This window comes from Stenella coeruleoalba, assembly GCF_951394435.1.
Source record: "Stenella coeruleoalba genome assembly, chromosome: 3".
NCBI lineage: Eukaryota > Metazoa > Chordata > Mammalia > Artiodactyla > Delphinidae > Stenella > Stenella coeruleoalba.
The window spans coordinates 83,002,503-83,021,524 of record NC_137148.1 but is presented as its reverse complement, the minus strand read 5'-3'; the positions used below and the strand labels follow the sequence as shown (position 1 = coordinate 83,021,524).

General features: G+C 37.7%; 1 protein-coding gene across 14 annotated transcripts in view; it reads right to left on the bottom strand.

The window, feature by feature from the left end:
• PAM (peptidylglycine alpha-amidating monooxygenase) overlaps window positions 1-19,022 on the bottom strand; it is a 280,663-nt gene that overhangs the window by 97,231 nt on the left and 164,410 nt on the right. For all 14 annotated transcript variants that reach the window (XM_079916802.1, XM_079916803.1, XM_079916801.1 and 11 more), the window contains 2 exons: window positions 16,171-16,228; window positions 4,220-4,307 (listed from right to left, as the gene is read on the bottom strand). In XM_079916802.1, coding sequence (XP_079772928.1) covers window positions 4,220-4,307; window positions 16,171-16,228 — 146 coding nt within the window. The remainder of the gene's footprint in view (window positions 1-4,219; window positions 4,308-16,170; window positions 16,229-19,022) is intronic.

Genomic DNA, 19,022 nt, shown 5'->3' with positions numbered 1-19,022 from the left:
GTACTTTAGGTCCGCAACTGCAGTGGCTAATGGCTTGACTCTTGTAGAACTGGATGGTGGGCAACATTCTCTATCTTACAATTCCTTCTCTTTCAGTCTTAATTTCGACCAAAGTTTGGGAGGCATTTCGTGACCAATTTGTCCCTTGTTGCTAGGGATGCTCATTCCCAGACCAGGCAAATATTTTGTTGATAGGCCACTCAATGTGCTGTTACTGGACTGGGTCCTGTTATCAGTAGCCAAAAGCCTCTGGACCATCTGTCTTACTAAGCTGTTATGGTTTCCTCTTGCTGCTTTTTCCCATATCTGGAGTTACACTATTACAATCATTGATCTTACAGGACTATATATTTGGTCAATGGTTTCAAGTCGCCTAATCATCATTAATTTTATCTGAGGCTCAGTCACATATTTGGTAGCGTAAGAAACAATTATCTTGTAAAATAGGCAGAATACAAATGATACTGCTAGTGACATGAGTAAGGTCATAGGTGAGTATTTAAGCTAAGGACTTACATTAGGGGTAGCCCAGCATCTCCCAGATTGTCTGACCAGTCAGTTCTCCACCAATCTCTACCGTTAAGGAAAATGATAATTGCCACTGTACATAAAGTTTACCAAAGATGTCTGCACGTACAAGGTGAGTGGTGGGTCATCGTGAGCCCTGACAGGATTGAGAAAGGAATGCTGTCTTCTAAAGAAGTACACGGCTGTTGCCAGAAGAAGAAAAATTGATCTTTATGATTGACCAGATATTTCTGTCATTGGGGAGGTCTGATTAATGCATAATGCAGATGCACAAGGCACACTAGAGGGGAGGGAGGAGGCCAAAGGGCAGAGAAAAAATTTATGTTTAAATTTTTCTCGTCTTGCCTTAAAATGTGAATTTTTAATCTCATCATGGTGTTAAAATATCCTCTTTGCTTTATCTTCTTTCACTAAAACAGCTTTGTATTCTCAAAATGATTTCCTTAGGGTGTGAATGAGTTCTTGATATTCTTACACATCAAAAGCCACTACTGGTATCATAACCAAAAATATATGTGAAAGTCTGGGAATGTTCATTTAAGTACTGTCTATATCACGGAGCAACTGAAGAATAGATTTGCATCTATAAAATGAGTGTGATAAAGTCCATGACTCAATGTAGAAAAATAATGCAAGGCTTTTGACACTGATAGATTTTTGTTATTAGTGTTATAATTCAGATGGGAGGATAAGAGGTTAAGCAGTCGGAAAACGTCTGCTGACTGTCTCCAGGGCTGAGCCTGAGTGGCATCGGGGGTAGGGAGTAGAGGATGTTTCTGTGAAGCAACTGAAAAGTTCAGCCCACGAAATATGCTGTGAGCTGTAATGCTTTAAAGAAGCATGGATTTTGCCAAATATTGGGGGATAAAAAGCCCATCCCATTTTTAAATGGAGAATAAGGCTGGATTGTTAAAGCCAGGTCACTAGAACAGTTTTAGGTAATGTACATTTACTAGTTTGCATACTGAACAGATTCTATATATGTAGTGAAAAGATCCTACTTTTAAATGTTAGATGAACACTTTGAGCTGGTTAAAAGCATCAATTATTGTCCTTGGTGTACGGTTATAAAGTCGATTATAACTACTCTATAGATTAACAGGGAATATATGCTGCAAGGCAGATTTTAAAAATCCATTTAAAATGACATGGGTATAGGGACTTCCCTGGTGGTCCAGCGGTAGAGAATCTACCTTCCAATGCAGGGGACGTGGTTTTGATCCCCGGTCGGGGAACTACGATACCACATGCCGCAGGGCAAATAAGTCCATGCGCCACAACTACTGAGCTCTCACCCCTCAATGAGAGAGCCCGTGTGCTGCAAACTACGGAGCCCACGCACCCTGGAACCCACACGTCACAACTAGAGAGAGAAAATCCACGTGCCACAACTAGAGAGAAGCCAGCACGCCACAATGAAGAGCCTGCACGACAACGAAAGACCCTGCATGCCTCAACAAAGATCCCACATACCACAACTAAGACCTGACGCAGCCAGAAAAAAAATAAAGAAAATAATTTAAAAAAATAAATAAAATGACATGGGTATAATGTCATTAAGAATTCTAATTATTCAGTGATGCAACTCAATGGCAAAACACAGTGGCCTGTCTGCTTGAGGTGAGTTAACAAATGCAACTCACTTATGTCTCCAACTCCTAATAAAGATGTCTTTCCAATCTGACTCAGCATTTGTATACAATTTATATTCACAGAATTATGGAATTTTAGAGCACAGAGGAGTTCTCTAAATGATCTAGTGTTAGTCCCTTGCTAGAATGAAAAAATCAAGACCAGCCCACAAGGGATAAATAATTTACCCACGGAATCTAGACAGCTAGCTACACGTTCACTCTATAACGCTGTCTTTCAAGTAATAATTTTAGCAAAAAAAATACATGCAGCAATTACTTTACTCAAAATTGCTGTTTTCACTTTCACATTTTTCTTTGAATTCTCTTTCCCCAACCTGGAAGTCTTTTGGAAATATATTTTATAAACTTAATTTCAAAATAGTATATTTAAGAATATTAATATTTTAAAGGAGGCAACATAATGTGTTTGCTCTGATACTCCCTTAACATGAGAACGGTGAACTACACTTAGTTCACTGTACGTAATTTTTCTTAACAATTAGGGCCATAATAACATTTAAGTGATATTTTATTTTTTCATTCATTCTCTTGAACCAAGAGAATCTGCTAAAGCAGGTTCCCTCTAGCCATTTTCACTAATTCTAGTTCAAAGGTAAATATTGCTAATTTCACAAGACATATTTTTAAAACATAAAGACCAAAATGTGTGATTTGCTGAATAAGATTCAGAAAAGGCTGTCACAGAATAATCTTTTAATGCCAGGATTTTATTTACAAAAATTTACTGAAGAGCAAAAACAGGAATGTTGATATCAACGGGTATTAACTGTGATTTGCTGACTCCATTTTTATATAAACCCAGTCATGTGAGCTGGGTTCCCATGTGATACGCCCCTTTCATCAAATAACTTAAGCCTATTAACAAATGCTTTGATGGTACTTGGTCCATGGAGATTTCCACTAATTGCCCCATGCTTTTAACACTTCCAAATACATATTACAATTGTTTATTGTAAAAATGACTAGAAAGCAGTCGCTGCATGCCTCGAATCAGCCTGATGAATATTAGGATGCACAGAGAAAGGTCTATCAGTCTACACGATCATGCAGGGGCAGGACCACAGAACAGACCCCTTTCCAGTGCAAAGCAGGACACACCAGTCATTCTGGATTGTTAAATATGTAACAGTGATTCTGCCTATAGGTGCAAAATATGAGGCTTAAAACACACGGCTATTTTCAAAGATCACTGATCTTCATGAACTACCAAAGAATAAAATGAAACGGAAGATCTCAAGCCATAATTATGCTGTAAGCTTCTGGGGGTAGAAAATTATTTATCCTAGAACATCCCACAGCACCTGCTGCAGTTCTAGCATATAACAGGCATTTAACAGATGTTTATTGATTGTTCAAGACATGATATTAAGATTCACTGCAGTGATTAAATTCTAAAACTGCAACAGTTACTTGAATAAATGGGAGGCACTGTGGTAAAAGAGAAATAACTTTAGATTTGGAATCTAACAAACCAGGGTTCAATCCTGGTGTGACACCCACCAGCCATGTTACCTTGAGCAAATCACTGAATCTTTGAGCTTCAGACTCCTTGCCTGTAAAGTGGGGACAATAATACCAACTTTGCAAAGACGTTAGGCTAAATTTTAATTTTCATTTTAAATGGGGTATACAGATCACCTAGCACAATGTCTGGGATAAAAGAGTACTCAGTGAACAGATCTATGGTGCTCTTTGGGTTGAATCATGAACTTAAAGAAATAAACATCAGAGTATCCATTATCTCAATTTCAATCTTTCTTCACAAGCTGTCTCCACCTTGACACATTATCTATGACAACAGACATATATTTATAAAGTCAGTGACAAAGACTGATGGCTGTGTTCCACAGCAGACTAAATAACTGTGATAATCAAACCACGGCAACCATGTGATGCAAAAAGAACAACATTGTTTTCTAAAAAAGAAATGTTCTGCCTATTTACTAATCAGTTGTAAAATACCTGCAGAGATGCACTTTGTACTTATAAAAAACACAGTTTCTCACCCATCTATGTACTATGAACCCATCCCTTACCAGTAATTTTCAGTGGACGCTGGCATATTGCATCCAAAAAGTAGCATATGATGGACAGTATCCATGCTGGCATGGGGTTTGAAGTCAACTGTTAAGAGAAAATGATACATGATCGTCAATACAAGTTATACTTCTGTGCACAAGTGTCACAAGAGACCCCAGCATTCAACATTTCAAGTAGCTGTATAACAAAGATATTTTGATGCTCTTATGACAGAATGCTCTGGTTGTATAAATTATCTTATTCCTTAAGATGAACAGCATTTGATAATTTAGTAGGATAATAAACTATTATATAACAAAAGAGAAAATAATAGGCTGAAACTACAGATATACCCACACACACATTAATGAAAGCCCCCTTTTAAAGTGATGAGAGCATTGTGTGGGTATAAAATGAAAGCTCCAGGCTACGTATTCACAATATATTTCCTTCCAGAATTCGGTACAGTTCTGAGCACCATACAATACTGCACAACATTGTACTGAAACAGAAGCCACAGTGAGTGGTCAAAACATAAGCAAAAGGATTCAGAACACAAATCTATTATCATCTTAAAATAACAGTAGCCACTGGATTGTGATATGGAGAAACAAGTTACTAGAAAAGAAAAGAAAAGTGGAAAATGTATCTTTACAAAAATACACAAGAAGAAAAATGTCCTGGATGAGTACTGTGCACTTGTTAAAGGGATACTGAAACTTGCACATTGTCATTTCTCTTTTTGTCCTAATAATAGTGGTTGAAAGACATTAAAATAAACAAAAGTCAGTTCAGAGGTAGAACAAAGAAAAATCAGGGGTAAGTTATATTATTTAGTATGACCAATATCGAGCATGAGCTTTCTTTCCTGGTTTGGGTGTGGCTCATCCCCTTTTGTCCACATTCAAAATGCTGCCCTACTGGGCAGTTTTCAAGTCACCTTTACACATAAAAATGCTAAATAGTCTAAAATGATCTTAAGTCTTGGGTGTGTGTAAAACTGCATCTTTTAGCTCTTTTTGTCTATTTGATAAAATTAATAAAACACCTTTTATTGCTGAAATGTCTATCTGAGACATATGTATTTATAAAATAAAAGATGTTCTACATCAAACTATAGCACCATGACTTGCATAGTGTGGTTGATCAGAAAACACAAGGTGCCTACTGTGAGTCATCTTGACTCCCAACTTTCATGGAAAATAAAAAGCCTTTCATTTACTGCACTGAAAATAAGAATTAAAGCCTAAAAATCACATCTTGAGATTTTCATACTGCTATTTAAAAAACCAACAGAGGTTAGCTGGAAAATGGACTTGATATAACTTGAGGCTTTGTTTTCTGTTACCAAAGAATATAGTAAGCCTAGGAGAGTGAAGAAGACACTTTGGAAGGAAAGAAACAATTAGAAATTACAATAGTTCCCAAATCATAGAAAATCATATCATTACCAAGACTAAGTTTGTTACAAAAGAAATGGAAGAAGGATTCTACCTCCATAGGCTCACTCTCAAGTTGAGTGCGGGATTTCTTTCCCCCCTTCCAGAATCCTCCCAGGGGATCATTCCTCTAAGGAAGCAGATTGAAAAGGCCCTGAGGTGGGAGCACCTAGCTTTTGTCTTTTACTCACTTTACATTTATTTTGGTATGTGATGCAATTTGCTATCTTATATTCATTTTTATCAAATGGCTTCTATCATTCTATGGATGTCTATAACTTTTTGGTCTGATTAAATCTACCTCCCACTCTTTTTTTTTTTAAAATATATATCCCTATGCCAGCCAGTCTATGAGGGGCTGTCAAATGAGAGGCTGACTCCTCTGCTTTTTCAGAACCTATGTAGATGATCATAGGGTTCCCATCCCCCTTAGATTCTTTGATTATGGGTGGATTATATTAATAGATTTCCCATGATTGAATCATTCTGGGAGTTTTGGTAATAAACCAACATGGCCACGTGCATTTTATCAAGAATTAAACTGCTGGATGAAAAACAATGTGAGTTCGAGGTGTCAGCGAAAAATCCAGGTGTAATGACCCAGCAGAAGATTGGAATTCCATAACTCTTATTCAAGGAAGAGATCAGAGAATTACATATTTGGGAATCACTCAAAAATTGAACCCTGAAGCCATGAGGGTAAACAAAAGCACCAAAGGTGATAATAGGAACCATAGCTAAGGCTCAGGACAGTTTTAGGGACAGCGCTGAGCTGTCAGGGTCTGTGTAGTAGACCCTAACAGTGTTTTGGGTTTTTTTTTTTTTTAATATTAATGCAGTGTGTGTACTGTTGTGAAACAAAGCAAAAACCTTTTTGAAAGAAGAGTGGGCTACCATTAAATTTATAAAGTCAAATATTAAGCAAAAGATTCAGGTAAGGACAGAGAAGAGACCTATTGGGAGAAGAATAGATCACGAAGACAACAACATACAGTCTCTGTGGCTTTTCACTAGGAAGCAAAGCCAAAAGTTTTGCTTGGGCTCCTGCTTATGCAAGAGGATCTTCTCATTGTCCTTTGTACAGGGCAAACATTATTCAAAGTATAACTTCTCTCGCCACTTTCTGATTTTTTTTTCCCTTCTTCTGACATACTATTTTAAGAAGCACTTATTTGTTCCACAGTGAACTCTTAGTAGACAGGTGTTTAATTTTAGTTTCTATAGCGAGAAAGAAGTCAATATCTTTAAGGGGTAGTAAAAGAAAATCCCTCAGGGGCTTCCCCGGTGGCGCAGTGGTTGAGAGTCCGCCTGCCGATACAGGGGACACGGGTTCGTGCCCCGGTCCGGGAAGATCCCACATGCCGTGGAGCGGCTGGGGCCGTGAGCCATGGCCACTAGGTCTGTGCGTCCGGAGCCTGTGGTCCGCAAAGGGAGAGGCCACAGCGGTGAGAGGCCCGTGTACCGCAAAAAGAAAAAAAGAAAAGAAAATCCCTCAAAGTTCCCTTTCATAAAAACTTATTCTCACTGACTCATACATTCCTGCAGAAACTCAAGATCTAATTTAAATGCCAAGTAAATTATTGGTATAGAGTGAAAACAAACAACTAACCATCTTTTTCATCTCCTAAAGAAAGAGTATAATAAACTATTCATATAATTGTATCTGGAAGTAAAATTCATTGCAAATTGAAATGAAAAACACATCCAGCAAAATAAATGTCATATCAAAATACAAATCTAAACCAAACAGTAGATGCCATAAAATAGAGCAAAGATAAAGCAGGACTTGGACAGTTTCATTGAAGGGCCTGCTGCCAGTACTGGGCAGAGGTCAACTGGGAAAAGATTAGGCTGACAGGTCCATTTCCTGGGTTTGTACCACTCCTACTTATTATTCCTGGCTTTGCAAAATAAGACCCCACCCCTAGGGAATAAGAATAATGTCCACTGAGCACAGGATACACAGATAACTATGCTAGAGATTTCAACACTACACAAAACATAATATGGAAAAATATTTAAAAATCACATCTTAAATTCCCCCTTCTTTCTTTTTCTCTCATCATACACCAAAAGAAATAAAGGATCCAAGGGGAAGGGAGCTAGAGGATAATACTGAAAACAACTGCATTTAAGTGTGCGATTCTGACAGGCAGAATAAACAAAGGCAGCCTTGGGATGGTGACAAACAGGAAAAGACCACTGCCTTGCGAGAATGCAAGCGTGTATTATATCCGATAAGATTAAAAGTGCCACTGACTCCTCTAACTCAATAATAAGATGACAGTTGCTTAAGTGGAAATGGTTCTTCAGCCTCAATGGGTGTTAGCAGTTCAGACGGCCTAATGGATAAGACCAGGGGAAATTTTATAGGCAAGTTAAGTGCGAGTGAGTCCTGGGAACCAAATACTTTTGAAGGACTAAGACTCCAGAAACAGAGACTCAAGCACATTAATTAAAGGAAATGTGATAATACTGCAAGTGCATAGGTTGGAGGATTTCTCAAAGAATAATTTCATCTGAAATGAAAGACTTGAAAGTACATGTGTGGGTGACATATTGAGCAGAGAGATAACTAGGTCTATTTTCTGGAGTTCTAAGCAAAATTTGTTCTAACTGCATGAGCTTGTTCAGGATTTATGGCCTCTTTTAGCTAACATCAGACTACAATCAGGGCCATAAAATTTTCTAAAAATGTGACCTAAGAGAGAATTTCATTTAGCACTTGGCTTTCTCTCCATTTTTCCCTTCCAAGTGGATATCCAGGTCTGCATGTCAAATTTTGATGTATCTGCCAGAACTAGGACGTGGAAATATTTCAAAGAACTCACATAGCCAAGTGGAGGAATATGCAATTTAGGAGATATCTATGTACACATATAACCAACCCCGAAATACCACTGGAAATGGGAGGAACACCCTTTTTAGCCAAAGGAAGGCAGTAAAGAAATACTACAGACCATGGATAATTAACCTATCGAATAAAAAAGAGCTGACTTGCAAATGCAAGTTTGAATCTCCAAAACTTAGGCATTCCTGAATTATTACCTATATGTATCATCAGAGAAAACTGTTAACTTTATTTCTTTTTTCCTCTTAGTGGAATCATATTATACACAGTAAACAGCTTATTTCATATACTGTGGATATTTTTACATGTTATTAAACATTTTTTGTCAATGATGCTTTTCAGCTAGTGCTGTGCATTAGAATTATCCTATGGAGTTTGTTAAAAATACAAGTGCTCAGGGTCAATCCTAGATCAGTCCTGCCCCTTCCCCCATCAATATCTTATTTGAATCTCCAAAAGTTGTTCCAGGCAAGTGTCTCTTTGCAAAATTTCAAAGGTGAATCAGAGGTGATTCTGACAACAGTCAACATTTTCAGTGGCAGTGGCTGAATATATTCTATTACGTGAGCATATGCAGAGTTTACTCATCTTAATTAACTTGGGTTGTATAGCTCTTTTAAATGTACAGAGTAAACAGTAAAGACAAGGTTTCTTTTAAAACGAATTTATAAATGTTTCTGAAGGCAAAAATTAGTTGATCCTTTAGAATTGTTTTATTAAAAGAGATCATTGGAACTCTACATTACGTCAGGCAGTTTTAGCTGTATCACCTAAAATCGTTTTAGGGCTGAGGTCTGAAGCAAGCATACAAATGGAACCCCTGGTGAGTATGTTCATGTCTGTGATAGAGTCCATTTTCTAATAATCCTAGTGCTTTCAAGCCATTTTCAACATTGAGAAAATAGAGAGATGTAAGGTTCAAGAAACAATAATGTAAAAGAGTTGTCATAATTTAAAAAAAATTATCAGTTCCCCAATCTTAGTATCACTCCCATAAACATTTCTTTATTTCCAAAAAATAAAGATTATACTTCAGAAACCATTCATAGGAACTGAAGATAATGCTCTAAATTGCAATTTAAGTGTAGGCTATGATCAACCTTAATGTTCATAATCTTGCAGTTGGGCGAGAAAAGTTCAGACAGATGTAAAGCTCACAGCAGCATAGTCCATTTGGCTGCATGTTGAAAACCCACAGCAATGGCATATTATATTACCTTCTGCCGGCTTTCTGCAAACCATAAAGCAATTCTACACTAAAATAAAGACCTCTGCTTGAACATTTTTAATCAGAAAGTTTAAGAGAAAAGTTATCGTTAGCTCTCGCTAGCTTGGACAATGATATACAATTCAGAAAGAATCCTTAACGTGGTTTATGAGGACTTTAAGCTGCTGTTGCCAAATTAACCAAGAAATAAGACACGCAAGCAAGTCTGTAAATTGAACGCAAATTTCAAGTGAAATAATCCTTACCGCTGAATAAAGGAATTTCAGCACAAAAAGAATTAAACTTCTAGATGAAATACCTTTTAAAAAGGAACTTTCTGGTATATGTCAGAACCAACTAAACGGTCAATAAATAGACTTTACCAGCCAGACTATGCAAGATAAAATAGCATAAGCTTCATTAAGCTCTATTTTTGTAATGTCATCTCTGTAACATCCCCCTATTAATTTCCCACAGAATCAAATCCACATTCCCCTCTTGCCTTTCCAGAATATCGCAGCAGTCTCTGATCCTGCTACATCTCCAACAAGACAACCTCCAACATACACTCTGTGCTCTCACTGGCTGCCCTTCTCACCTAGTAACCATAACCACTAACGTTTACTGAGGGCTTACCCTGTGTATGGCTCATTTACTGCTCACAACAACCCTATGAGTCTGGTCCTTTCCCCCTCAAACAGATGAGCCTGAGTAACAACCGCCCATGGCCATGCAGCCAGCAAGTGGCGAGGCTCACGCGTGTGCTCAGTACGCTCCTTCTGTGCTCATACGGTTGGCAGCTGGAATATTCTCCTCCTTCTGCAGATCCAAATAGACCGTCTTCCCAGACCCAGATCAAACACTGCCATCTCTCTCATGAAATTTTCTCTGACTAAAACAGTTCACACTGGTCTTTTTAGAGTTGGCCACTGAAATTGTCCCCACTGAAATAGCTGAAATGGATACTTCAGAATGACTGTCAAAATGCCAAGAACCCCTAGACACTGAAGGACGTTTTACACATCAAACCTGATCCAACCCTGGGCTTTTGGAATTGGCCATTTTCTGGGGAGTGGGGAGGAGTGGCATTTTGACATTACTGCATTAAAACAGCTTTGTCAACATGTCAGTTACTTTTTGGTGACCTCTAGATGCACTGAATTGAAGACATTCCTAAGTCTCAGCTTCATAAAATATAATGAAATGGTTCCTACCCCTCCTCTCTGTTTTATTACCTGACAAAACTCTGGGGGCTTGCGGGGGCTGTCATGTTGGAAATGTGGGTATTTGGGTGACCAAAGGATAGAGGACATTTAAGAAATATGCTGAGACAGAGTGCATAGCAACAGATTCTCCTTCTTGATTATGACCAAGCAAATGAAGTTTTAGCCACTCATCAGAGACCTCCAGTACAGTGTATCTTATTTGTGCTACTTCAGCTCTCTCCAAGTAGCTTTCACTAAAAAACTAGAATAGCCTCTGAGTATGGCTGCTGGGAGGTACCCAACGGTCACGTGGAAGTCAGAGACTAAATTATTCATGTTGGAGAAAATCCTAGGTGAAAAGAGAAGTATATGTAGTCAATCAATTGGAAGCAGAAAGGTGACAGAATGATTGCATTGGGATGGGGACTCACACACACACCCCCTTCTATTTACTGCTGTCAAAGCCATAAAATGTGGATAAATGAGCACTGAACCCTGCCAGATCTTGGTCTTTACAGTCATACTATGTAGCTGACCCATAAGCATGATCAAAATTAGATTGCTTCTGTAGTTTCTGAAGTAGCCCAACATCACCTTAACATGTGCTTTGTTTAAGACAGGTCACATTTGGAAATATTCAAGTCTAACTGTACAATTCTGCAGTAGGAATTGTTTCACATTCAACAGAGAAGCCCAAGAAAATGAAAAGCAATGAATCATTAGATTAATTTTCATCTATTTCTAAATTCAATGCTTCTATCTGATGTGTATAGTGCAATTTGATAGATAGGGACCTGCCATCATTCACTAAGGAAAAGACACATTTATTTACTGGTCATCCATGTCAGGGAAAGCAAGTGGATGAAGATGACAGTCAAATTTCTTGGCTGAGTGGGCTGCTGTCAGAGCCAATTCTTCTGAGTGTCTATAAAACACCTTTCAGACAGCAACACAGTTCAGTGGTCAAATGTAGATTTTATCATACCCTCACCCATTCCAGTTCTGTGGTTCTTTATTAAAACAACAAACAAAAGCAGTGCTCTAGGGAAAGCTATCATTTTGTTCAGAAGATGAAAATTATACTTATCTTCATTATAGTATTTTCTCAAACACTTACTTTAATTCACATTTAATAATTCAATGCTAACATATAAACACATCAAACATGTTGGACAGGCTTATATGTACATATTACAGGCATATGCACATGAAATTCCATGATAATTGTGATGGTATCTTCTCAAAATTAAGAAATATGTTTACTTAAATGAGTTACATAATTAGTCACACAAGTGTAAAAATTATAAATTACTCAAAGGCAATTTTGGCTTTTACCACCATCAAGAGAGTTTGTTTTAGTCCTAATAAGCAGTCTGCCTTTTGTAATTTTCTTCAGAAATTTGAAAAGCAAAAGAAGAAAGTCCTTTTTATATGTTGTAACATTTGTATTCTTGTCTTCTAGAATTCTGCCAGGCTGTGATTTCCTTGAATTTGTATCATACTACATCTCAACTGCCTAGCCCAATAACTGGCACACGGCAGAATTTTAGAAGTTTGCTAAACTATTTACAATAGCCAGGCTATGGAAGCAACCTAAATGTCCATCGACAGATGAATGGATAAAGAAGATGTGGCACACATATACAGTGGAATATTACTCAGCCATAAAAAGAAACAAAACTGAGTTATTTTTAGTGAGGTGGATGGACCTAGAGTCTGTCATACAGAGTGAAGTAAGTCAGAAAGAGAAACACAAATACTGTATGTTAACACATATATATAGAATCTAAGAAAAAGAAAAGAAAAAAAATGGTACTGATGAACTTAGTGGCAGGGCAGGAATAAAGACGTAGATGTAGAGAATGGACTTGAGGGCACGGGGCGGGGGGGGAAGCTGGGGCGAAGTGAGAGTAGCATTGAGATATACACACTACCAAATGTGAAACAGCTAGTGGGAAGCAGCTGTATAGCACAGGGAGATCAGCTCGGTGCTTTGTGACCACCTAGAGGGGTGGAATAGGGAGGGTGGGAGGGAGACACAAGAGGGAGGGGATATGGGGATATATGTATACATATGCCTGATTCACTCTGTTGTACAACAGAAACTAACACAGTACTGTGAAGCAATTATACTCCAATAAAGATCTATTAAAAATTTTTTTTAAGTTTGCTGAATTTATGAACAAGTGCCTTTCTTAGAAAACAATTATTCCGTTATATTCAAATGAGTATAATTTAAGACAAAAGAGTAAATTGTCTACTATTCAATATGTTGCCTTATAAAATGGCCAAACAAAACACTTTTTTAGGGTCCACTCATGTATAAGCAAGCAATTACTGAGTCCCTACCATATCCTGTGGCACATATCCTGCTGGCATTCAAAAATTTTAAGGGCACAGATAATGAAAACAGAAGGTGCAAAATAGTAAGTGTCTTAAGAAAAAAATGAACAAAGTTTTATAGGTGCTTACAAGTCTTCATATCTAACCATATTTAATCTTATGATAAGGCACCCTGAGACCCAGAATTTCAGACAACACACAAAAAAGCCAAAATTTCATTCATGGAAAAGCCTTGGTTACCCCACAACTAAAACGTTCACTTTGGGAATTGGGAATGTATAATCACCCTCCCAACATACAACCTGTATATCCAAGCCCTTTGCCTTCTGCAAATGTTTAAATCTTCATGTGTATTGGGTTTTATTTCATAAGATGGTTTGAGGTTTATTTTACTTTTTGGCAGAACTGACCAGAGTGTTCCCAGTAGGGAATGAAGGTAAGGGAATGAAAGAATAATTGTTTTTAATGTGAGGAAGACAGAGATGTGCGATTGCTGTATTTCAGCTCCTTCTATCCATTTGATAACTTCTTCCCTTTATCCCCTGTATCACTATCCCCACACCTAAATCTGTTATGATTTAAATGGCATACATGTAGGGAGCACATATATAGTAAAAGCTTCTTAACCTCTCTGACCTTCTGTTTCTTTTTCTCTAAAATGGCTTAAATACACTTAGTTTTCTGTGTCTTAGTGTCTGGCAAGTCCTCAGTAAACGATGGCTGGTGGTGGGCTGATTATAGGAACAAGCATGCCTATAATAGGACAAACTATTGTCCTAGCACCTGATTAAATCACAGACACAGATGTTCCTGTCTCTGTTTCTCTATATGAAATAGGACAACCTACAGTGCTGTCCTAAGAATTAATGAGATTATACATGCAAATTTTTCCTTACTCACTCCCTTATATAAATCATTGTTGGTACTTCTCTTTGGTTTTCAATTTTCCAGTTCTATTTTGCCTACACCTAAACTTCTGTGGCTGCTGAATTATGTAAACAACGGTAACCACAAATCTCCTGGGGGTAGTATATTAAAGGACTAACACTGAAAATGAAATAATCATGTTTTGAACAGGTGACAAAATGTTTAGTATTCATGCAATCCTCCCAGCAATAAAGTAAAGAAGAAATACTGAAAATAGTTATAATTATTCTTATAAGATCCTTTAAGGACGTTAGAACTGGAAACAGTTTAATCTTAGATGAGAGCTGCCTAAGAAAAATGGACAAATGTTTAACACCTGGTTGTAATATAGCCCTTTATGTGTTTCCTGTGAATATTTTTCTTGACTGAATATGTTGACTTGTACTTTCAATTTTAAGTTATGTGAAAGTAAACACATTTATATTAGGAGAGCAATAACACATTCCAGGATATATATTTATAGGCCTTAGAGTCACCAGCTCTGAAATCATTTACTACCACTACCTCCAGAAACAAGCCAGTAACCTATTAATGTGAGACCTGCAATACTGCTCTGAAACACGACTACCATATTTATACAGGTGTGTAGAGGGGCCTTCTCTTCAAAAACAGGAGGAAGAAAGTCTACTCCTAAACTTGGACAAAGAAAATACAAAATTAGTAAAGAAAAACTTCAGGTACAGTTCCTTTTTATTAGTAAACATTATTTTCTCCTAAGCTATCGAATATGTGGACATGAAACTGAGGAAAGCTTTACTGTTAATATTTTAATTATGAATTTATATCCTAAATCACTTTTGGTGTTATTCAAAGCATGACAATTAGGAATTTAAATTATTTTTCTCCCTTTAAAGTTAAAGTTCAGGATCTGGAAGCACCATACTTCCTAACTTTTTTCCTGGTAATGTTCAATTGTTACACAAAGGAACATCACTCAGGCAATGTTCAAATTCCCAAGGCTGACTTATTTTTAGGAGTTAACTATGGAGCAAATTTTGTTTAGAGTGTTGATACAGGTTGTATTTTCTGTTGTGATTGCCACCAAAGTGTGTGAAAAAAATAGATGCACATTGTTCTGGCTTTGAAGATCTATAATGTATTTTCCTGTGGGGAACACCTCATGAGAGTTCATCCTCAGATGGCCCCAAGGCTACTGTACACATTTTACAATTCATATAATAGCCATTTCAGACAGTCCACTTGAAGATTAGTTTCAAGGGAACACAGTACAACTCTCATTACCATCACTTTCTCTCCAAAATCAACATCTCCAAGTAGAAAAACAAGGGACGGGGGCAAATCCATGAATAATTTGCCAATCACATGTCTTCCCTAAACAGTTAAATGTCTGTCATAAGGGATGTTTAAATTAAAACCATCTAGATGAAAACAGATGGTGCTCTGTCACATTTTCTATCTGATTTAAAGGCTCAGCTGGGGAAGGAGCTGTCATTTAAGAGCCCTCTTATTCTATAATATAGACAACAGGGCTGAGGTTCCTTCTGTCCTCCCTCCCTCCCTCTCTCTTTCCCTTCTTCCCTTCTCTCATTCACTCCTACTTTCATTCCTTCCTATCCATCTACTTGTCTGACAGGTAAAATCTTACATTCCCCAATGCTGATTCTGAGTGCAGTCGATTTATAGCATGAACCAGCAGGTATATAAAGAGTCTGTTGAGTGGAGCGGAATTAAGCATCCAGCCACAGACAGAAAGCCAATACTCTACAAATGGGACCACACGGCATTGGGAGCCATCGACATCTGCATGCAACTCCTTAACTACTATTACTCATAAGTCTCTCCAGATACAGTTTGTAATCTTGTCTCTCAGTGGCTCACTGGTTTGTTTCTGCATTAGGCATTATAAATGCATTTTTAGAAACTGACAGTAAAAGATTAATATGTTCATAACCATCAAAGAGAACCTTTCACTGATTTCCAATAGCTGCCCTTCCTTCAACTGCCCACCCCTCCACACCATCCAATTAATACTTACTCACGAAGGCTTCCTCATCCATTGGCAAATGCACTGACATGCAGAAGTACGTATCAGACTATTAAAGAAAGAAAGATACAAAATATGAATTAAACTGCTGCTAGTAAAGAAGAAATAACTTGTAAAAGCATGGGCTCTATGACTGAAAAAGAACTACTGGTCCAGTGAGGTGAAGTTGTCTGCCAAATGCTGGGTGCCAGGTTAATGGAAGGGCTAAGCCTAGAACTTAGGTTCCCTAAACATTTTTCTATGATTCTTTCCTAAACAACGTCAAATCCTATTTATAAAACCAATTATCATGAGTAATATTTCTAATACTGTCACAGTTAAAAGGCAACATTTTAAATGCTTCTATATAAAGTAAAACAATTCAATGCATTTGACTTTAAAATGGTAGGAGTTAGTTTTGACCATCTTTGCTATTTGCATAATTAAATATTTAATTTCTTGAATCACTTTACAACTTCCCAAAATATTAATTAAAAAGATACAATGGGGGGGCTTCCCTGGTGGCGCAGTGGTTGGGAGTCCGCCTGCCGATGCGGGGAACATGGGTTCGTGCCCCGGTCCGGGAAGATCCCACATGCCGCGGAGCGGCTGGGCCCGTGAGCCATGGTCGCTGAGCCTGCGCGTCCGGAGCCTGTGCTCCGCAACGGGAGAGGCCACGACAGTGAGAGGCCCGCGTACCGCAAAAAAAAAAAAAAAAGATACAATGGGAACTTCCCTGGTGGCACAGTGGTTAAGAATCTGCCTGCCAATGCAGGGGACATGGGTTCTATCCCTGGTCTGGGAAGATCTCACATGGCACGGAGCAACTAAGCCCATGTGCCGCAACTACTGACCCTGTGCTCTAGAGGCAGTGAGCCACAACTACTGAGCCCATGTGCCATAACTACTGAAGCCCGCGTGCCTAGAGCCCATGCTCCGCAACAAGATAAGGCACCGCAATGAGAAGCCAGCGCACCGCAATGAAGGGTAGCCCCCGCTCGCCATGACTAGAGAAAGCCCGCGCGCAGCAATGAAGATGTAACGCAGCCAAAAAATTAAATTAATTTAAAAAAAGATACAATGAATAAAAGTTGGTTTTGAAATATATTATGTTTGGTTGTTCTCCCTTTATTATTTTTTAAAGATTTTTTTTTACGTGGACCATTTTTTTTTAAAGTCTTTATTGAATTTGCTACAATATTGCTTCTGTTTTATATTTTGGTTTTCTGGCCCTGAGCCCTGAGGCATGTAGGAACTTAGCTCCCTGACCATGGACCGAACCCACACCCCCTGCACTGGAAAGCGAAGTCTTAACCACTGGAACCCCAGGGAAGTCCCTGTTTCCCCTTACTTTAAAATTTTTATGTAGTGCATTGAAGAAATCAATATTAACTCATTATTCTTTCTTTTCCAGTTATTAGTCTCTTATCTAAATTGCCATTTTCTACTATCAAATACACTAGCATCAAGAATTTTTAGTGATAAAAATTGCAAATTAAGGAGAATGGGCATCTGTTGATCTATGTATTCCACTTCCTTAATGGAAATCCATATGTAATGAAGATGTGCTATGATTTATAATATACCCAATACAAATAGAGACTGAACTCATTTAATAATTCATACTTCATGGATTATTACTGCACAGTGGTGGAATCAAGAGATTCCGCAAACATGGATAGAGATAATCTGGGTTTCTCTAAACCTACTGGTCAGCACCAAAAATTGTGAAATTTGTACTTCTTTTTTCATTTCTGTGTTGGCTGGGAAGCAAGGAGATTCAAATACACATCAAAGAAGTATCTTAAAATTTAAAAAATTAAAGAAATATGATTCAGTCTTTATTACTACTTTTATATATACCATTTCTTCTACTGGAACAAATCGTTTCATTTCTTAAAAGGCTTTATAGTTATTTAGATTCATTCATTTTGATAAGGAGGAAACAGGCTGGGAAATGTTGAAGGTTGCACAGCAAGAAGGTTAAGCCACATAAATGCTGGAGATGTGACCTCTGTATCCAAAACCCAATATATTGGGTTTGGAAATATATTGGCAAAATACTGCTTAAAGATCTTACCATCATGTATAAGATTGCTCATAAATATTTTTCCAACCTCTGAATTACTAACGTTATAAAACAGACCTACTCTGTTCTAATAGAAATAAGAAATTCAAGATTCCCTTCTAGTTGAACATCCTGAGCTATGAGTAATTCGGGACTGAAAGATATTTAGTGGCAGACTATAGCTGCTGCTGCTACTAATACTACTTCTAGCCAACAGTTATTGAATTCTTATTATGAGCCAGCCATGGTTCTCAATGTTATATATGTATTGTATCATTTAATAACAAAAACAATCCAATAAAGACCCAACAGTATCCACAGATACTATTATTAACTCCTTTAAAGATAGTAAGGGTAAAAATTAGCATTTGTTGAGAGCTTACTATGTGTAAGCACTGTTCTAAGTGCTTTACATGTATTAACTCCTTTAATCCTTAAAACACATTCCTATGACACAGGTACTATTATTATCCCCATTTTATAGATGAGGAAACTGAGGCAAACCAAGATTAAGCAGTTTTACTATTCATTCTGGCCAAAACCTGGTAATAGGCAGATAGGCTTCTGAACCCATCTTAGTGCAGTTACTTTAGAAAGCTGGCAATTGTAAATCTTTTCTCTGCCTCTTTGAGTTGTAAATCTTCTATCCAGAACTGTCTTCTCACATCAAGGAGATAGTTCTCAGCCAATGGATGTCCTGCTCTAACTTACATCACTGCCTCCTGTCATAAAGATAGAAGTTTGTTTTTCCTCTGGATAAGTGCCAATCAACAAACCCAGATGGCCTAATCACATG